Consider the following 18,946-nt stretch of genomic DNA (forward strand, 5'->3'; position numbering starts at 1 on the left):
ATTTTGCATGAAATTTTAATGAAATTTTTATCACGTTCTTTTTGTAATGTCTTTCTGTTATTTTGTAATGCATGTTCTTTGTCAAACATAAGCATGTTCTTTTTCAAACTCCTTAATATTCTTTTTCAAACAATTGAATGTTCTTTCTGCCTTTTTTTTTTTTTTTTTTTTTAATTAAACGGGTGCACCATGTGCATGGTGCACCCTGGTGCACAGATCATACATTACACATAAACACCCTTTGTTGTTTCTTTTCAATATTTCATTTCATTATTTCACAGTTTCAAATTCACTTTTCAGTCCAAATTAATATGTACAAAGAATGGTTCAACAAGCTAAGAAGTTCTTAAACCATTGAACAGAATTCTTAGCATATCTCTTTTGATTGTTCTGGTAATCCACATAATAAAGACCAAATCTAGAAGTATATCCTGCTGCCCATTCCCAGTTATCCAGAAATGACCATGCAAAGTATCCTTTCACATTACACCCATCTTCCCTGCATTTTTGACAAACAATCAACCTTGTAAGTGATTCGATCCGAATTGTATATATAAGAACTAGCTAATAAATAACATCATGTATGTACTACTTCCTTGGATCATTGTCACTTACTTGATAGCTGCAGCCAAATTTTCAAGATAGCCGGTGTAGTATCGAATTCTTTTCTCGTCTTTAAGCGAGTCATTCAAGGATCTGAATATATTGTTACCATCATCCATCCCTGCAACAATTCAGATTTTAAGTGCACTATATTTCAGAATTCTAAGTGGTGTAGCAGTATGTTCTGATACACTGAGATAAATATTGGTTATTTGACAACGGCGAGTACTTGACTCCCTGGCCAATCTCAGGGGTCCGAGGGTAGCTCCAACCACTTGAGCAGCCCGCACACTCTATCTTATAAGAGTTACATCATGTTATAGTATGATCGATGTTACAGAGGACTGTAACACATATATAGTAGATTATTGTATGTATGCTTACATTGAGGCCAACTATTTTGTTACAGTACAATAGCAGATTTAAAATGCTAGTTTTAGTATGTACATACCATTTTCAGTTATGATGACCATGGGATTTCCATATTTGTTCTTGATATAATTCATCAATTCTCTCATTCCTCGAGGTACAATGTACAGCCATATCGAATTAGCCCTCTCTCCAATAGGTTTCCCGTCATGACCAAATGCTGAAAATGAACAAAAAAACACAAAAGGTTGAAATTCTAATATAGTCAGATCAAGTAGCAGCATAAATTGGTTAAGTAGAGTTCAAGAAAGATTTACGCGAAGTCACAGTGCCAGAATCAGCAAGAGCATCATTGAGCAGAATCCCAATAATACTAGTCTTGTTGTTCCTTGCATAATAAGTAGTGTAATGATTTATGCCAACAAAATCTAGAGACCCTTTGAGAAGAGCTGACTCTGCTGCAGTGAATTTTGGCAGACGGTCCCCTACTCGCTGCCTCATTGAAGCCGGATAGTCTCCAAACATCAATGGATCAAGAAACCTAACAATGTTTTATTCCACTTAGTTATCTCATTTTATTCGAAAATGTAGCAAAACTTATAGGTAGAATAAATATAATACTCCAAAAGATTATCAATCATACCAGCCAAGCTGAAAATCCTGTGCTCTTTGAGCTGCTTCAATATTTTCTGTTGTGTTGGTTTCAGGCTCATACCACATCACATCTAACGCTGCTCCAATTGATCCGCGTTGTTTTCGCTGCCAATGTCACGTAGTAAACATATCATTAGTACTTGAATCAAGTTAACTCATCATTTACATGGACATGAAATTGCTAAAAGCTGATCTTTACATCAGAACACAGTAGATAATTCACAATAGAAGTACACATTTACCTGGTACTTTCTCCTATAAATGTCGACTGCATTTGCATGAGCAAGTAGCAGGTGATGAGCAACAATATAAGGCTCAGTAGCAGAGTTCCCTGCCCTGCAAAACAAATGGAGGAGGATGGAGCATCGCCCTGGAGCGAAAATGCCTATGTCATAGCCTTGAGATGCAACTGTATGGGGCTCATTTAGTGTTATCCAGCGCTTAACCCTGTCCCCAAACTTCTGATATAGAGTCTCCGCGTAGACTCCAAAATCATTTCTGAAAACAAAATATACGTACCAAGAAAATCACCATATAAAGATCTGAATCAACATAAACTCACCATACTTTAAATGACTACTGTAAAATTTACATAAACATGTATGAACTTCAAGTTGATATATGATCGAAAATTACATGATTTGAGGGCTAAGCCAACTTTTGTAGGCATCCTCCAAGGCTTGAGGAGTGTCCCAATGGTACATTGTCACATATGGTTGAATTCCTATAACACATAATTAAACCACATTTTCAGTATATATAGCATTCGATATCTATGATAATCCTATCAAAATCCATTAATAATAATGTACCATTAGCTAGTAATGCATTGATTAGATTATTGTAGTGATCAACTCCGGCTTGATTTATCTGGCCAGTTCCATCTGTTAATCAAAACACATTTTGCATGATTTAGCACTAAGGTTCCAGGACTAATATTTGCTAATCAAAAGGAAGTTTCATTAGTAGAGCAATGAATTACTTGGAAATATCCGAGTCCAAGATATCGAAAACCTGTATGCATCGACTCCCATGTCCTTCATAAGTTTTACATCTTCCTGTTTATGTCCATAAAATTTAATTACATATAAAAACATAGAACAACAATTTTGAATTTACGCAATGAACATCAAAGTGAGAGTAGTTCTTACAAGGTATTTATGATAATGATCATTTGCAACATCAGCGTTACTAAAATCAATGACTTTTCCTGCACAAAAAGTTACAAATTTAATTAACCTGATTATTGACTATTGAATTTGAATCTTATATGTTCAAACCCCTTATCTTATGAATAGCCTATCCTTGTTCAAAGACTAAATTATGTACGAGACAACTTCAATAGACGGCATTGTACTTGTCTTTTGACTCGATTGCTCAATACTAGCCTGCCTAATGGCTCTCATTCAATGGGACTATATGATACTTAGCTTGGCATTGTACTGAAAATATATTTACTCCATTATATATATACTATCACAATTTATCTTGAGTACACGAGAAAAAAGTATCACCATAACTATTCAAAATATCCCCACAAACGTATCTATAATTATTTGAGACGCGGCCACACGTATCTCCAATGACACAACCATACAACATCAATATTCTTGTAACCATGTTGGCTTGTTTAGCAAATCCCGGAGATATGAAAACTTTGAACATGCAAAGTTCTTAACAACCTAAGAAGTGTTGCAAAATGTAGTTATGACTTTGTGTGTTAGACGAAAGTCACGTTGGTACTAATACGAGAATAACGTCCCAAATTAAGATTAGTCATCATTTATATTTCATGATTCTTGAAATTTGAGACTTAAATAAATCACCGACTCCTCCTATAAAATGTGAGTGCCACATTTTATTTATTTATTTATTTTTTTTTTTTTTTTTAGTAAAAGGTAACTAAAAGAGAGAATATTATTATATATTATGACTTTATAGGCCAATGTAAAAATGAATAAATGGCCTAAATACTGTGATATGTATGTATTTTACTACTACGGGCCTGTTCACATTTACTGAATTGAGCTGACTGAATTGATTGGAGCTGAACTAAACTGAACTGATTAAAGCTGAACTGAACTGAGCTGAGCTGAAATGAATATATTATGAGAGAGGGAAATTAGGAGCTGAACTGAACTAAACTGATTGGAGCTGAACTGAACTGAACTGATTGAAGCTGAACTGAACTGAACTAAACTAAACAGATTGGAGCTGAACTGAACTGAACTGAAATGAAATTAAGTAAATGTGAACAGGCCCTACCTCTGTTATATATTAGATTATTAGTTACAACTTTGAAATATTTTTTATCTCACAAATATGCACCCAATATTAGATTATTAGTTGCAACTAATATGTAACGAATATAGTATGAAAAAACGAAAAAAATTACCAAATTGGTGTGCAAATGTATCCCAGACAGAGGGTCCCCTGCCGTCCTCTTTTACAGCTCCTTCGTACTGCAAAATTAATATGCACCCAATATTTCAAACTTCATTAAAATCATCCACTTTGTGTCAAATGCCAAATACAGTATGGCTAAAAGCAGCATCTTAGAAATTAGAATAGTCAATATAGACTGTATTTATTTATTCGAATGAGTTATATGGAAAAAATAAATTAAAGGTTTGAATCTATGACTTACTCTAATACTATGTTAGGAGACCAACTCAACTAAAAGCTTAAGTTGATGGTTGAGATCCGGAAATATGTTTTATACTCTATCACTTTTGATTGAAACAGAGATTAGTTAGTGGACAACGGGCCTAGCTAAAGCCCATACTTCCACATCGACTTCTTCTCACATCTCTTCACCTCTTTTTTTCCCATCCAAACTCATTACCAACCCCACTATACTAGTGCAATAGATTAAAGCAATATTCTTCACTTTTTTTTTCCTTGAAAAATATTTATAGAAATAAAACATAAAATATTTATATTCTGAAATGTACAGGAGTACTAAACATAAATGTATAAAGTATAGGACTTTAATCTTCATATATTATTCAAGGTTCGTTCTATATACTCGTTAAAAAAACATACGAGTAATAATTACTCGTAATAGACATTCAAACACTAAAACCATACTCAACTTCGTTATTTTGTATAGAGTATGATATGTCATATGTAGTATGAATAATCCCCAAGTACTCCACCACCTATTTCAGGCAATACTTACTACCCTAATTTCTGCGTTACGTCTTATACACCAACTTAGCTATTGTGCCTTGAAGGAACTATTTATGACTATATAAGGAATTCCTTCTAAACAAAGCTAAGATTACACCACAATTTTAGACTTAATTATCATTATTTGGTCGGACCCATTTTGCTTTTTTGCCCTCTAAGTGAACATCCACATCCACATCCACATCTCCATTGTTTAAAAATGAGGGCATGTTTACTGAGGTGAGCTGAACTGAACTAATTGGAACTGAACTAAACTAAACTGAACTGATTGGAGCTGAACAGAAATGAAGTGAATTGAACTGAACTGAATAGAGTTGAAATGAATATTTTATGAGAAAGAAATTAGGAGCTGAACTGAATTGATTGGATCTGAACTGAATTGAAATTAAGCTGAAGTGAACAGGCCCTAAGTCAAATTTATATTTTTTAAAGTTTCATTAAAATCACTTACATACAAAGTACTTAAAATTGATACATAAAAAATATATATATATATATATATATATATATATATATATATATTTCTGGATTCCACACTGCTTATACAAGTATATTTTAACAAAAAGTCTAAACTAATTCGTACTAATTATACCATAATTATCAATTAATAATCAATGTCATTTGTTTTAAAAAATTCGCTTTTTTGCCTTTGGCTTTATGCTTTAGTTTCTTTTAATTGGCATTCTCCGTTATATCATCAACTAGAATAAGCTAGAAGCAAGGTATAAAACTCGCAAGACTTCCTCCTTTAATATTTTAAAGCTTTTGTCTCATTAAGAAACACGCACCTCTATCCTCTATCCTTTGTTTCTAATTTCCTCCTCTAATTATTCTTTGTCATCTTACATTCTCTCTACCACATATTTCTTTTTTTTTTTAAAAAAAAAAAAAAATTTTCTTTCTACGACCTATTTTATTTTATTTTTTTAATTTGTTGTAATATTAGCAGAGGGGACCTTCTACCGGGGACATTCGGGACCTGACCCTCGTACATTATTGTAATTAATTAGTTAATAAACTAAAATAATCTATATTTACTTATAAAATATTGGGACATGGTGATTAATTTTTGAGGAAGACGTTAAATATTTAAATTTCGGCCCTTTTATTGTTTTTGGTCAAGATCCGCCACTGAATATTAGTGACTTTTTCAGTGGTCATGGGATTTTATTAGACACGTCAAATCCATCATGTTTTACGATATTTAGTTATCAATGCAAAATTCAAACATATTAACAGTTGAAATTTTGCATGGACAAAGGTTGATAATAGATTTGAAGAAAGTATTAAAAAAAGATTACAAACATACAAAGACGTATCACATGACTAAACTAGCTATATTCAGCAATTTCCTTCATTTCTTGTGACGATATTCTTGAGGGAAAAAAAAAACAAAAAAAAAAAAAAAAAGGGAAAAAAAGAGAGCTTACCTGATAGGCAGAAGATGCAGTGCCAAAAACAAAGCCCTTTGGAAAACTCTTTCTACTAACATTTGTAGAACAATCACAATTTATCGGTTTAATAATCACGATTAATGCAAAAATCAAGCTTATAATTAGCTTGTTTTTATGATTCATAACCATGATTTCTGTATGAAATTCAAAGAATGTATGTAGTCTTGAAATTGAGAGGAAATAAAACAAGAGAATGGAATAATAATGGGATATTATATACTTATATAGTAACACTAATAATATGGTTTTGGGAATTAATTAAGGCTAGGATAAGGAGAAATGATTGAATAATTTGACTAATTTAATTATAAAAGGTAAATGAAGTTGTGGTTGGAAAGTTGAAATAAAATTGAAAAACGAAATGATTATGATTATGATTATGATATGATATTAGTGAGTGCTTAACTAACCGTTTAAAATGGAGTTTAATTTTGTAAGAGGAGAGAGAAAATGAGAAAAGTTGGAACGGAAAAGAAGAGTGGTGGGAGAATTTATAAGTGTGAGAGAAATTAAAGGGTTGAGGAATGAAGGTGATTATGCGTGTGAATACTATGATCACGTTTACACGTTATCTATTTTATTTTGTTAGACATGTTATACAAGCATATCAACTTTGTGTTTTAAGGGTTTTCTGTGTTTTTGTTTTTACAAGTTTAGCTTTTACTACTTTCGTTTTTAGTTCAAATGTATACTCAATGTATCGAAATGAATATATGATTGTGAATTTCAGAATTTGTGATTCAATTATTTGAACATCGTGTCATGTTGAGTTTTTCTGTTTAAGTAATGATGTTTGATTTTCTTATTAAACTTGTAAGGCGTTGTAGGTCAAATAAATACTATTATCTTAAATTGACCGGCAAATTTACCAATTAAAAACCCTTTCAAATATCATGGGTTAAATTAATGATTGAACTTATTCTAAGGAGTTTTAATAATACAGATGACTAATTGTATAGTGTAACATTTTTCTAGATTAATTAGTCAAGCCTCATGATGTATATTCTTATAAATCAACTTTTTTAAAATTTTAATTTACTATTAAATAATTAAAGATATTAATAAAGGTAAAAATTATACATTGACATGTATGTCAGACAAACTGATACGGAGTAAATTTAGTTAGAAACAAAAGGGGTATGATTTTTTTAATGTGAAGGTTTGTTTGATTCATGTGCTAACCAAATAATATGGCATATTTGCAACTTTGCATTGGCTTTGTTTAATCCATGTACCATCCAAATAACATGGTACTCCGATCCGTATTAATTAACATGTTTGCATTTGGTTAATTTATATGTCAACTCTATTAATTTTTCCTTTTTTTCAAGATAAAGAATAAAAATAATGAAAACCAATATAGCTTTCCATTTGTTTTTTTTTCTCCTTTTATAGAGTTGCCTCTTTTTTTTTTTTTTTTTTTTTTTTTTTTTTTTTTTTTAATTCTCCTTCTCTTTACCCTCTATTGGCTCTATCTAATTCTACCATCTATCTTCCGTTTAATGATACGGAGTACAACGGACTTGTACATTGCATGGACTAAAATTATTATAGAATTTGTTATATACACCCGGATGACCGGATGTACGGTACACCCAAGTAATTTGCTCATTAATTTTTGCTCATTTAATAAATAAGCAAAAATATCCTGCTCATTTATTGAATAAGCAAAAATTAATGAGTAAAACAGACTCTCAAATTAATAGGGATATTATTGAGCATGAAGATTTTGATAATAAAAAAAGTTATTACTGCTAATATTGCAATTGTATCAAGTCAAAGATAATGGTATTTTCCCCTTCTAGTATTGGTAAATATCTATTCTTGATTATCAAAATCTTCATGCTTAGTAATATCCTTGATATCTATTCTTGATTATCAAAATCTTCATGCTTAGTAATATCCTTGATACATAAGACAAGTTAGTTGGGATCAATTACGGGAAAGTTTTCCTACGGCATTCAACTCAAAAGTGGTAGCCATTGTAACGATTTAATTTTATTTTATTTTTACTAAAGTACTTATTATAACCTCTAATTTTCAATTTTGTTCATCTCTTAGTAGTCCCTTAGGTCCTATTTACATCACCTTAAAAAAATAATATTAAGTTAAAATAATTTAAGTTCAGTAAAATTAATTTCAGTTCAGTAAAAATAAGTTTAGTTCAGTAAAATTTAGTTTTCTTAAAGAAGAATTATAATAGAAAATCAGTAAAACTAATTTCACTTCAGTAAAATTAATTTAAGTTCAATAAAAATAATTTAAGTTCAGCAAATATAATTTTATTTTAGTAAAAATAATTTCAATTCAGCAAAAATAAGGTGAAGTGAACGGGGTCTTAGTCTTATAAAGTAGGAAAAATTAGAAATAATAATCCAAACTTTCATCAATTTTTGTAGAATAATCCCAACTTTGGATTATACTAGAATAATCCGAACTTTAGGGGGTGTTCTTTTTTTTCAATCTCAAATCGGTCAACAAAAGTCAATAACCTACTATATTAGATCACTTGACATGTGGCAAACTCTGATTGGTTCAAAAATTAAAAAAAAAAACAAAAAAACAAAAAAAAAACCAAAAAATCAGAAAACCCAGCCAACCCCCCTCCCCCATCGTCCCCTTCCCCTTCCCCCACCACCAAAGCCAGACCGCCACCTCTCCCCTCTCTGGACCGCCGCCTATCCCCCACCCTTGCGTCGTCGTTTCCCCCCTTCCCGAAACCCCTTCCTATTCCCCCACGCAACCACCAAAACCCCAAGTTCGCAGCCATCGAAACCCCAAAACGCAGCCACCGAAACCCCTATATCGCAGCCACCGATACCCCAAATCGCAAATTCAAGGGTGTTTCGCAAATTCAAGGGTGATTTAGGTGATTTCGGGATTAAGGGAGTGGTGTCAAGTGAGTTTCGTGATCGGTATGCCGACCGGCTTTCGTGGCTAGGAAAAAGAGAGGAAAGAGAAAATGAAAAGGGGTTAACGTTTGGCCGGATTTCGTGAGAGGTGGCCGGATTTCGTGGTTGATGGCTGAATTTCGTGGATGGTGGTTGTGTTTCTTGGCTGGCCGGATTTCATGGTTGGTGGCCGGCGTCCATGGTTGGTGGTCGGATTCAAGGATTTTCTGTTTTTTTTTTTGTTGTTGTTTTTTTTAACCAATTAATTTGTGACACGTGTCACTTTAACAAAAAAAAAAATACCCATTCAACCGGTAATCGGTATTTGGGATTGAAGAAAAGAACACCCCCTAAAATTCGGATTATTCCAGTATAATCCAAAGTTGGGATTATTCTATCAAAATTGATGAAAGTTGGGATTATTATTTCTAATTTTTCCTATAAAGTATTAAACTACTTTATCTTCTTATATACTTCGTATTATATTAATATGGGACACTTACATGTATTGTTTGGGAATATTATTTCTTTACAATTGAGAAAATAAAGATTAATATATGAATAAAGTAGGACGACAAATTACACTTATAGGTGGGAATTGGCCTGTCCAATTGTCCATGGACTTCATAGTAGCCGCTACCTCTACAGTGTGAAACGAAGAATAACGGAAACAAAGATTATGATGGCTGTTAGCTTTGTCATTCTAGCTACTCTTATACATACTTCGCGTCTTCGGGAGACATATCCAATTCCTTTTTAATCACAAGAACATTATAAATTATAAATGAAACGGGGAAAGGGATTTCGAATATGTAACATCATGCGTATATTTTTCGACAATACTGATTATCTGATTCATCTCATAACAACAATAGAGTTTATTGTTATATATATTGAGATAATTTCTTCAATTTATACATCTCTTGGTTTCATTTGTGGTGTCGGACCATTATTAGTCTTTAATTAATACTACCTCTGTTAATTTTTATGTGCAACTTTAGAATATTTTATATCTCACTAATAATATATATTCCAAAGTTGCACATAAAAATTAAAAGAGGTAGTATAATTATTGATCATACATAATTTGACTCATTGAGGGAGAATTAGAGATCCAAATCATCCAATAGCAAATATCCAACTATCCAAGTGGAAGTAGACTTTTGTCAACTTAATTAGGCTATAATTAAATATGTCATAAATAGTACTAATCTGCCTTGATCATCTTATGCACCACTCAATCGTTATTTGGGTCAAAAAAATGGTGGCCGAAAACTAATTGCTAAACACGTTATAAACCTGCTTACAAAATAAGTAACAATGATTATATGTTATTCGGAGTATAAGTTTAGTTTCTTACAACATAATCATTGCAGATTGCATTAAAATTGATACGTATATCAGTGTATATATAAACAACAAATTGATACATACGAGTAGTAGTTAAAAATAAATAGCTAACCTAAGGTCCTAAGGCACATTGAATGATATATGGTTAGTTGTTTTCTACAGTAGAGGTTAAGTAAAAGCATTTGATATGGAGTAGATTGTTTTTGAGCTTGAGGCGGAACTGATTGTTGTATTAATGCCTTAATGGTTTCAAAATCCTTGTTTAGGTTTCTCTTGTGATTCTTTCTTTGTTGTTATGCATGAGTTGTTTAAACTTCTTGTAATCCCTAATTAATGGCGCTATATGAAAGGTAGTCTACCTTAATTTGGAGGCTACTTGCTATTCATTTCATATTCCCAACCTCACTGGTTATTTATTATGAAAATTGAAGCATCTTGTTGCGGTTACAAACATTCTAGTTGTATATATATATATATATATATATATATCATATTAAGTCATCAATTACTTTTATTCTCAATAAGTAAAAATTATAAACATTACTTAGTAAGATAGTACAGTATTTATTAAAACGTTTTTAATAAAATTCCAAATGAATATGTTTTTTCTTATATATATTCACTAAATGGTCAAAGAAAAGGATGTAAATAGTATAAAGTCAAAGTGGGTTAAGTGTAAAAAAACAGAGAAAGTATAAGTTTTTCTTTTGGCTTACAAAAATTATCTCAATGAGGGATATAGGGAAACAAAGTTGACAAAGTTAAAAAAAAACACTTCATTTAATTTTTTTTTTTTTTTTTTTTTTTTTTTTTTTTTTTTGACAAAGGAACTTCATTATTTTAAGATGTGCAAAAGAACAAATCGTACGTGCAAGTCTCAACCTTTGATATATATAAATGTCATACTAGTATTTTGACTCCGTATTAGCTAACCAAAAGATTTGTCAAAATGATAGTTCCATCCTTAAAGTAGCAAATAAATAATTGCATGGGGTCATAAAGGGTATATCATATACATAACGTTTCATTTATAGTACAAGTACATCCTTCTTCCATCGTGTAATGTTTTATTTTTGTAAATTAAATTAAAGTTGTTAAAAACATCACCATTGTACAAAAGCAAAAACATGTAGAGTTGAGCAATTAATTTGATAGATATTGAAGAGATGTATGGAAGAAAGGAAATTGTTCAACTCGATTGCTTGTGTAATCTGTGCATCAATAATATAAATGTATATGTACTATATACACATATAAATGAGGGAAATTCAATTTAATGTTAGATTCTCTAACAACGTGTATGTTCTTGTTGTGTCGGCTTTGTTGAGAGTTATGGCAACCCATGCAAGGCAAAGCATACATGGGTTTGTAATTGTAACCAACTCGTTGAGTGTAGGATTACTTACGAGTTTGTTGTTGATGTCTTGTTGATAACTCCGCGAATGCAAGATCTGTCATAACTTGCTATTACAAACAAAAAAAAGAAGAAAAAAAGGTTTACAAAATGTACTTTCTCCATCTTATCGTGATTCATTATTTAGATAAAGAAGATAAAATCGTAAAACGTTATTGTCAATAATAATAATACTCCGTGATATAGAGGGTAAAACTATAACTAGCTATTAGTCTATTAGAAAAGGCAATAATTTTGCTTACACTGTATTTTTAATGATCATTGCATTTTAGACGTAGATCTTTTTGAGCTAATGCTGCGGTAAAAACTAAAAACTGTCAATGCATGGAGGGTATTGTGGAAAATCTGCTTCGTCAAATTTAAAAACGTCGCCTGAGAGATTCGAACTCTCGCGGGGAAACCCCATGTACTTAGCAGGCACACGCCTTAACCACTCGGCCAAAGCGACTTGATGATGACCAGTATCGTGAGATTTACTAGAATAAAAATAAAGAGATTAAGAATTCTCCTTGCTTTAGAGAAGTTGAATTTATTTTTTATTTTTTTAAGGTAAGAAAAAGGAAAAACATTACTTTAGAGAAGTTGATAGATTGTGGTCGTGTTTGGGGAAAAGCTGAAAGCTGAAACCGATTGTGTTAGCTGATTTTAAGTACCTGATTGTATTAACTGACTTGACTAACTTATTTTATTAGCTTATTGTCAAAAAGTGTTTGGTAAATAGCTGATTGATTATGTGAAATGACCAATAAGATAATTATAGGGTAGGTAGTCCATATAAGATTTATAATTGAATGGGGGTATAAGTGTAATTTCACCATAAGAATTGAATAGGCTAATTGAAAAACCTCCTAAAAGGAGCTTTTTGAAAAAGAGCTTATTTAGTGGAATAAGCTCTTTAAATAAGCTTCCTACCAAACACCTTGAATTAGCTTATTTAATAGTCAATAAGATAATGTTGGTCAAACATGTTAATTTTGCTCAAATAAGCTAGTTACCAAACACAACCTGTATTATTGTAGGGAATATTTCAAGCATCCCACACTTTAGCCCCACTGTGATCATACACTTAAGCATGGTGGCGTCCAAAGAGAAGGAAGTTAGAGCAAAAGAGTCGCCAACAAGTTTTAGGAACTTGTAAACCGTTCACAGGGTGAAGGTTATTACACCCCTTTACGATCCTAGAGATCGCTAACTCCATAGTAGTCCTGAACCATGACTGGATATTTGGGGATGAAGGTACAAATCTAACCTAAAAGAGATTGAATCTGCCCTAAAAATAGGCCTCTACTTTATTCTTCTCATATTCATGTGCGCTTTCTGACTAACATACAATCAATAGGTTAACCTTAAACCTATTTAATCTATGTTGGTTGAATATTAATGCACAAACAAATCTATTATTGGCGATCATTTGAATTAAAATCACATTAGCCTAAGCAAAATTATTAATTATCTTATTAAGTGTGATTTCAAGTACAAATTCCCTTTAATCCTGCAAGAGAGGGCGTGATTAAGCAACCTAATAATATCCTAACATGATAGGAATTAAAATAATCTAAACATACTTCCTAAAGATATAGAGCAATAAAACAACTTACTTTGTTGCCTAGTATCCCTTTTTATCAAAACAATACACACGTTAGTAACTTAAAGGAAAGTATTAAATCAAATGATTAATTTAAATAATTGAAATAGAGATTTGGGAGCAAACCCTCATAAATTATCAACTTTTCACGTCTAGGGCGAAGAAAACTTTGAACTTGGCTAGGTGTGTCTAGAACTCGTGAATGAGGTATTGTGTTTGTAAAAAGGGAAGGCTAGAAAGAGGGAAGGCTAGAAAGAGGGATAAAGAATAAGCTATTGCTTAAGAGAGAGAAGATAATTAGATGATTGTTGATGATTGAAAACGGAGAAATATGACCCTATTTATAAGGAAAAAAGTCTCGAAACGATCAGAAAAAATCGAATTCGATTCGGAGTAAAACTGCTTCCATCGCGGCGCGACATGCTCCATCGTGACGCGATGGGTCCTGTCGTTTCGCGATGGAGAACGCGTTATCTAAAATCCGTGCGAAATCCTCAATCTAATTAGAATAATCAAAGTCCGTAATTATCTTTTAAAATCAGATTTAGCACTTGCTTTATTCCAAATAAAATTCTCTATTTTCCAAAAGATATAATTATTAATCCTAATCCCACTACAACTTAAAATAACCTTCTAGATTATTCTAGAAAATTAAAATCAATCCTAATGACCTTAGGAATGATAATTAATGGGCCCTCCACTTGATCATTGGGCCGTATATAAAACTCGTTTCAGGCCCAATTTAGTATTTTGGCCATAACTTCCTCATTATTCATCGGAATTAGGCTTATAATATATCGTTGGAAAGCTATTTTCTAGCCCAATCCAACTACACTATTATTGGACCCTTATCATGGACCAAACTAAACTGGACTGGACATTTTCCATAAATAGAGTACGAAAAGAAATATTTTCGAAAACAGAAAGAATTATTTTTCTTAAAACATTTTAGAAAACAGATGCATCACGAGACTCTTCAACATTTCACCTTACTCAATATCAATGACGTGAAAGGTACTCATCACTGGGTTAAATCACAGTGATGAGTACCTTTCACGTCATTGATATTAAAATCACATTTAATCAATTCCAAGAGTTAAATCACATTTAATATAATAATTGACCCCTAATTAAATTATTCTCCCTCCTAATTGAATTAAAATTGTGGATTATCAAAGAATTATTGGCAATATGCGTAAATGCAATAGGCTAACTGATACCACTGTAGGAGTTTATAGGTACTACGCAGCGGAAATAAACATGAATCATATTCATACAGTACCTAATCCAAGGATCTAATGCATAACACATAAAGAACAAATAATTGTACCTTTGAAGCGTGATTCCACGTGTGATCGAGCAAGAACAAAGGGAGATAAAGAACCCCAAGCGTGATTCCTCTACTTGGTCCACGGGCACAAGTTAAGACCTCCACTAATGCTAGTTAGTTGCAATTGAAACCTTCAATTGACCTTCTACGGAGAAGAGCGACAAACTAACCAATAACCACCACGATAACCACCACGAACCACCACCTATGGGGCGGCCGTACATACGTGAGGGGAGAGGGAGAGCCGTGATTTAGAGAGAGAATTAGGGTTTTGGGATTGGTTGCCTTGATGTCAAAATTCACTGTGTGTGAATTATGACTGCTTACTGCAAACCCTAGGCATGGATCTTATTTATAGATCTCATCTCTAAATAAGAGCCCATGTCAAAAGCCCAAAACCTAGTTCCAATCTAACTATGCTAGCCCAATCCAATTCATGATTAGTTAATTGCTCATGAGGCCCATTAATGGGCCTCTTACTTGCTTAACCCAATACCCTTGTTGTGTGACCAATATAGGATCCATTCTAAAGGGCTTTGAACTATTTGACTAGTCCAAAGATCATCTCTCATAGTCTAGCAATAGAGGATGACGCCCCAAAAGAACGAACTTATTATCTCTATAATAGTGATCCTTGATATATCTAGTAATTGCACTTATCGAAGACATAACTCCTTCAATCTCCCACTTGTCTGAGACAAGTGCGCAATATTCAAATTCCTTAAGTCAATGTGTGTCGATTTGATAATATGATTGCATCTTATGTCGTGATCATATTAATCTACAAATCTTTTCTTGAAATCTGAGTTAGAATTACAAAACAAATGGTTACAATGTAATCCATTTGAGCACGGCCATGCATTTTCTGAATTCTCCCTCTTCAAGGGGCCAAGACACATTCCTAATTAAATAGGTAGACTCAATCCAATCTTATGGCAACCAAAGCTCCCACTCAACTCATGAAGTAACCGGGAAACATCCTTTATAATCTCCAGTTACGGCCAGACGTTTGAATGTACCACAGTTAAAACAATCATTGAATGAGATCAATGTTCCACTCATGTCAAAGGAATCCACTAATATATCCGGAAGCTCTATACTTGAACTTCAAAGTAGGTCTATAGTTCGATCATGCATCATTCATGCATATCCATGTGATTGACCGAGCATCACTACGCTCCTATAGCCCATGAAACTGCGCTATCCAATCAATCTTAACATGCTAGTCCATTATTGGAAATCATTTATGTCCAGTTTAATGATTCTGAACTAGGAACTTAAATAATATATGAATTTAGTTCACCTGTGGGGTTTCATTCTAAAGGTCATCAACCTAGTGAGCCCATCAATTCATAATTATTTTGGACATTTTATTTAATCTTGAAACCACGATTAAATAAGATTGAAACTTTGTTTCAATTGATAAACATAATTCTTCAAGCTAATGTATTTACTTTTGTAATATGCTTTTTCAAAACATACACAACTAAAATTACATAACTTGCTTCAATCCAAGAACCTTAGTATGACTCTCATACCTTGGTCATGGAAGGGGTTCAGAAGTAGAGTTCATGAGGCATTCTCATAAACATGAACTTTGCAATTTTTAAACTTTATAATCATTTTCATCTCCATACACTAAGAATTTTCCTTCGCCCTTTCGCAAGGAACTTAGGAATTTCTAATTTGTATTCCAACGTCACATTGGATTTCGATTGAAATCTATCATCACTTGTTCTTAGAGCACGTGAATCAAATAGACGAGTAAAGTCCATGGCATGCATGATGCATCCTTTGCGAATTGCATAAGGGTCATCACTCAAAGTCTTAATTTCATCAACCTTTCTCAAGGTATTGAATCATTAAGCAACGTGCCATGTCACATGGGATTGAGACTCTTTTCAATATAATGTTGAACCTTTTAAGAATCTTATCAATATAAGTTTCTTAACCAAAACTCAAACATCCTTCGAGACCTATGTATATAGATCTTGAATCCCAAATGTACTCATCTTCTTCTTCAAGATTTTCATACAAAATGCATTAACCATTACTTGATCCTTCAATAATTGCATTCTGTACTAGACTAAGAAGACTTCATAGCTCCCACTAAACATCTTGTACATACAAGACCTTTTCTTCATTTTACGAGAACATCAAACGATTTGATTATCTCACAAAATTAAGAACATTAACTCCCTGATGCTAACTTCAATCCATTATGGATCTTTTATGCATCCCTAGGATTATTGTATCTCCAAACTTTTGATTGTATCATATACAAATCTTATTTCATGAACAATTTCAAGAAAGTGTTTTGAAATCCATCTACCAAATCTTATAAGGTAGAAATCACTAAATATCTTTAATAGATCTTTGAAACATGTAAAGGTTTCATCGTAATCATAGTCATACTATGAATTAGTTGAATCCTTTAACAAGTCTTTGCTTTAGTTAGAAAACATTTTTCTTTCTTGTCTGCTTTTCTTACAATGGGTTTCACCCAATTTAGGCAAATTATTCAAGTGTCATACACTTGCTTACAGACTTAGGATCTATTTCAGATTCATGGTTTTTAAACCACTTGGAGTCATAACTTGTCAAATCATCTTTATTACTTGCATAATCATCATGTTCCAAAATAAATATTTTAGAACTCTTAGTCAATATGAAATCGTATTTCTTTGACTAAGTTTTACATATGTTAGTCATCCTTGTGGGTTTTACGCAACAATTGAAACTCATACAACAACTTTGTTTAGTTTTCAATGAGAAACGGCAATAGAGGATGTGCACTTGGAATGTACTACCTTCGACACATGGTTATTAATCCCATTACACTTAATGAGACCACGCGTTGTCATTTGTAACATGAGGTGAATCATGCTCATATTGTTGCTGTTATTCGATAACTTCTCAAATTTCTTCGAGATTTTCGAAATCACTTTTCTTGAACTCTTTCAAGGCTCTCGAACTTTTCGAGATTCTTATACTCCCACTTGCCTTTTGAGGAGGCATATTTAGCATAGGGTGAACCAACCATGGTTTTGAACCATGTTTGTTTGTTGCTTTTCTCGAACTCTTTCGAGATTTACACTACTCCCACTTGACCTTTTGGAACACTTTCCATAAGGGCACCTACTTGAGCAACAAACAGTTTCTGCTAAGTATGGTTGTGTAGTAGTACCCCGTGCTCTATATAGGAATAGAACGTGCATTAAACGTTTTAATACAACTTTTATTCCTTATTTTGTAGAAAGACTTTATAAGAACTTTTCTTATCCATATCACATATGAAGCCTTTGCTACATTTGATTTGACGTATGTAGTTTGTTTAGTTTTGTAGCTTTTCTTAAAAGTATATCCCTTGAACAATGGTTGGAAGATAGGTAATTTACATCCATTATCAAAATATATCTCATATAGATTGATAGCTTCCTCCATAAACACTTCACAAGGTTTGCTTTTGGAATTTGTTGTAAAACGTTTTCACAACTCTTGGATGTTTATCAAGGTCTTGGCTTAAATTCTCATTATTACGATCATATCGCAATACTTTGAATGTGTTGCCAAGTACATGTCTCGACTTAAATTTTCACAATTACAATCATATTGTAGTGTCGTAATCATTATCTTGTCAAGTTGATACTGAACTTCATACTGAACATTTTGAACTTTTCAAAATTTTCACTTCCATGCTTCAACTATGCATAAATAGTGATCGTATCACAAATGAAGTTTCATTGTCTGTCTCTAGCCTTTGAACCTTTGGTTTTCTTACATCGATATGTATTCGACCTTGAGTTCGCATCATCATTTTTCTAAATGGTGACTTTGTCAAAGTTTCAAATTAGAATGATATTTACATATATCAATGGATTCATAATTCAATGATATTGAAAGTCCATCCCTTTGGATCTTCCGCATGCAATTTTCATTTTTATTCGAATTAATTGACATTTTAGAGACAACTTATATATATATATATAGAAATGGTTTAACTATTTCTATCATATAGAACTTTAAACCTATTTAGCAATTCAAAACACATTATGACTCAAAGAAGCATAGAATAACATTTATTCTACGTTTTTGAATCTTCGA

General features: G+C 32.5%; 1 protein-coding gene and 1 non-coding gene across 2 annotated transcripts; both read right to left on the reverse strand.

Annotated features, from left to right (window-relative positions):
• Positions 1 to 243: 243 nt before the first annotated feature.
• On the reverse strand, positions 244 to 6,716 carry LOC145563528 (beta-glucosidase 6-like). The gene is made up of 12 exons (XM_081623975.1): positions 6,249 to 6,716; positions 4,022 to 4,088; positions 2,778 to 2,836; positions 2,609 to 2,684; positions 2,439 to 2,510; positions 2,263 to 2,350; positions 1,869 to 2,124; positions 1,616 to 1,731; positions 1,290 to 1,513; positions 1,055 to 1,192; positions 616 to 724; positions 244 to 499 (listed from the first exon to the last, which is right to left on the reverse strand). Exons 1-12 carry the CDS (start codon positions 6,399 to 6,401, stop codon positions 328 to 330), a joined length of 1,530 nt encoding a protein of 509 aa, XP_081480101.1. The 5' UTR covers positions 6,402 to 6,716; the 3' UTR covers positions 244 to 327.
• A 5,577-nt stretch (positions 6,717 to 12,293) lies between these two features.
• Positions 12,294 to 12,375, reverse strand: TRNAS-GCU (transfer RNA serine (anticodon GCU)). Its single transcript has one exon. It is a non-coding gene; the product is annotated as a tRNA-Ser (tRNA).
• Positions 12,376 to 18,946: the final 6,571 nt, after the last annotated feature.

This window comes from Chenopodium album, chromosome 10 (genome assembly GCF_948465745.1).
Source record: "Chenopodium album chromosome 10, dcCheAlbu1.1, whole genome shotgun sequence".
In the NCBI taxonomy this organism is placed as follows: Eukaryota; Viridiplantae; Streptophyta; class Magnoliopsida; order Caryophyllales; family Amaranthaceae; genus Chenopodium; species Chenopodium album.

Excerpts from the sequence above, each read along its gene's own strand:
- LOC145563528 (XM_081623975.1), bottom strand. The coding sequence starts at position 6,401 with ATGGTTATGAATCATAAAAACAAGCTAATTATAAGCTTGATTTTTGCA. Across the intron at positions 4,089-6,248 it reads CTGCATCTTCTGCCTATCAG|TACGAAGGAGCTGTAAAAGA; the intron begins GTAAGCTCTCTT and ends TTAATTTTGCAG. Across the intron at positions 1,732-1,868 it reads TTTATAGGAGAAAGTACCAG|CGAAAACAACGCGGATCAAT; the intron begins GTAAATGTGTAC and ends TGACATTGGCAG.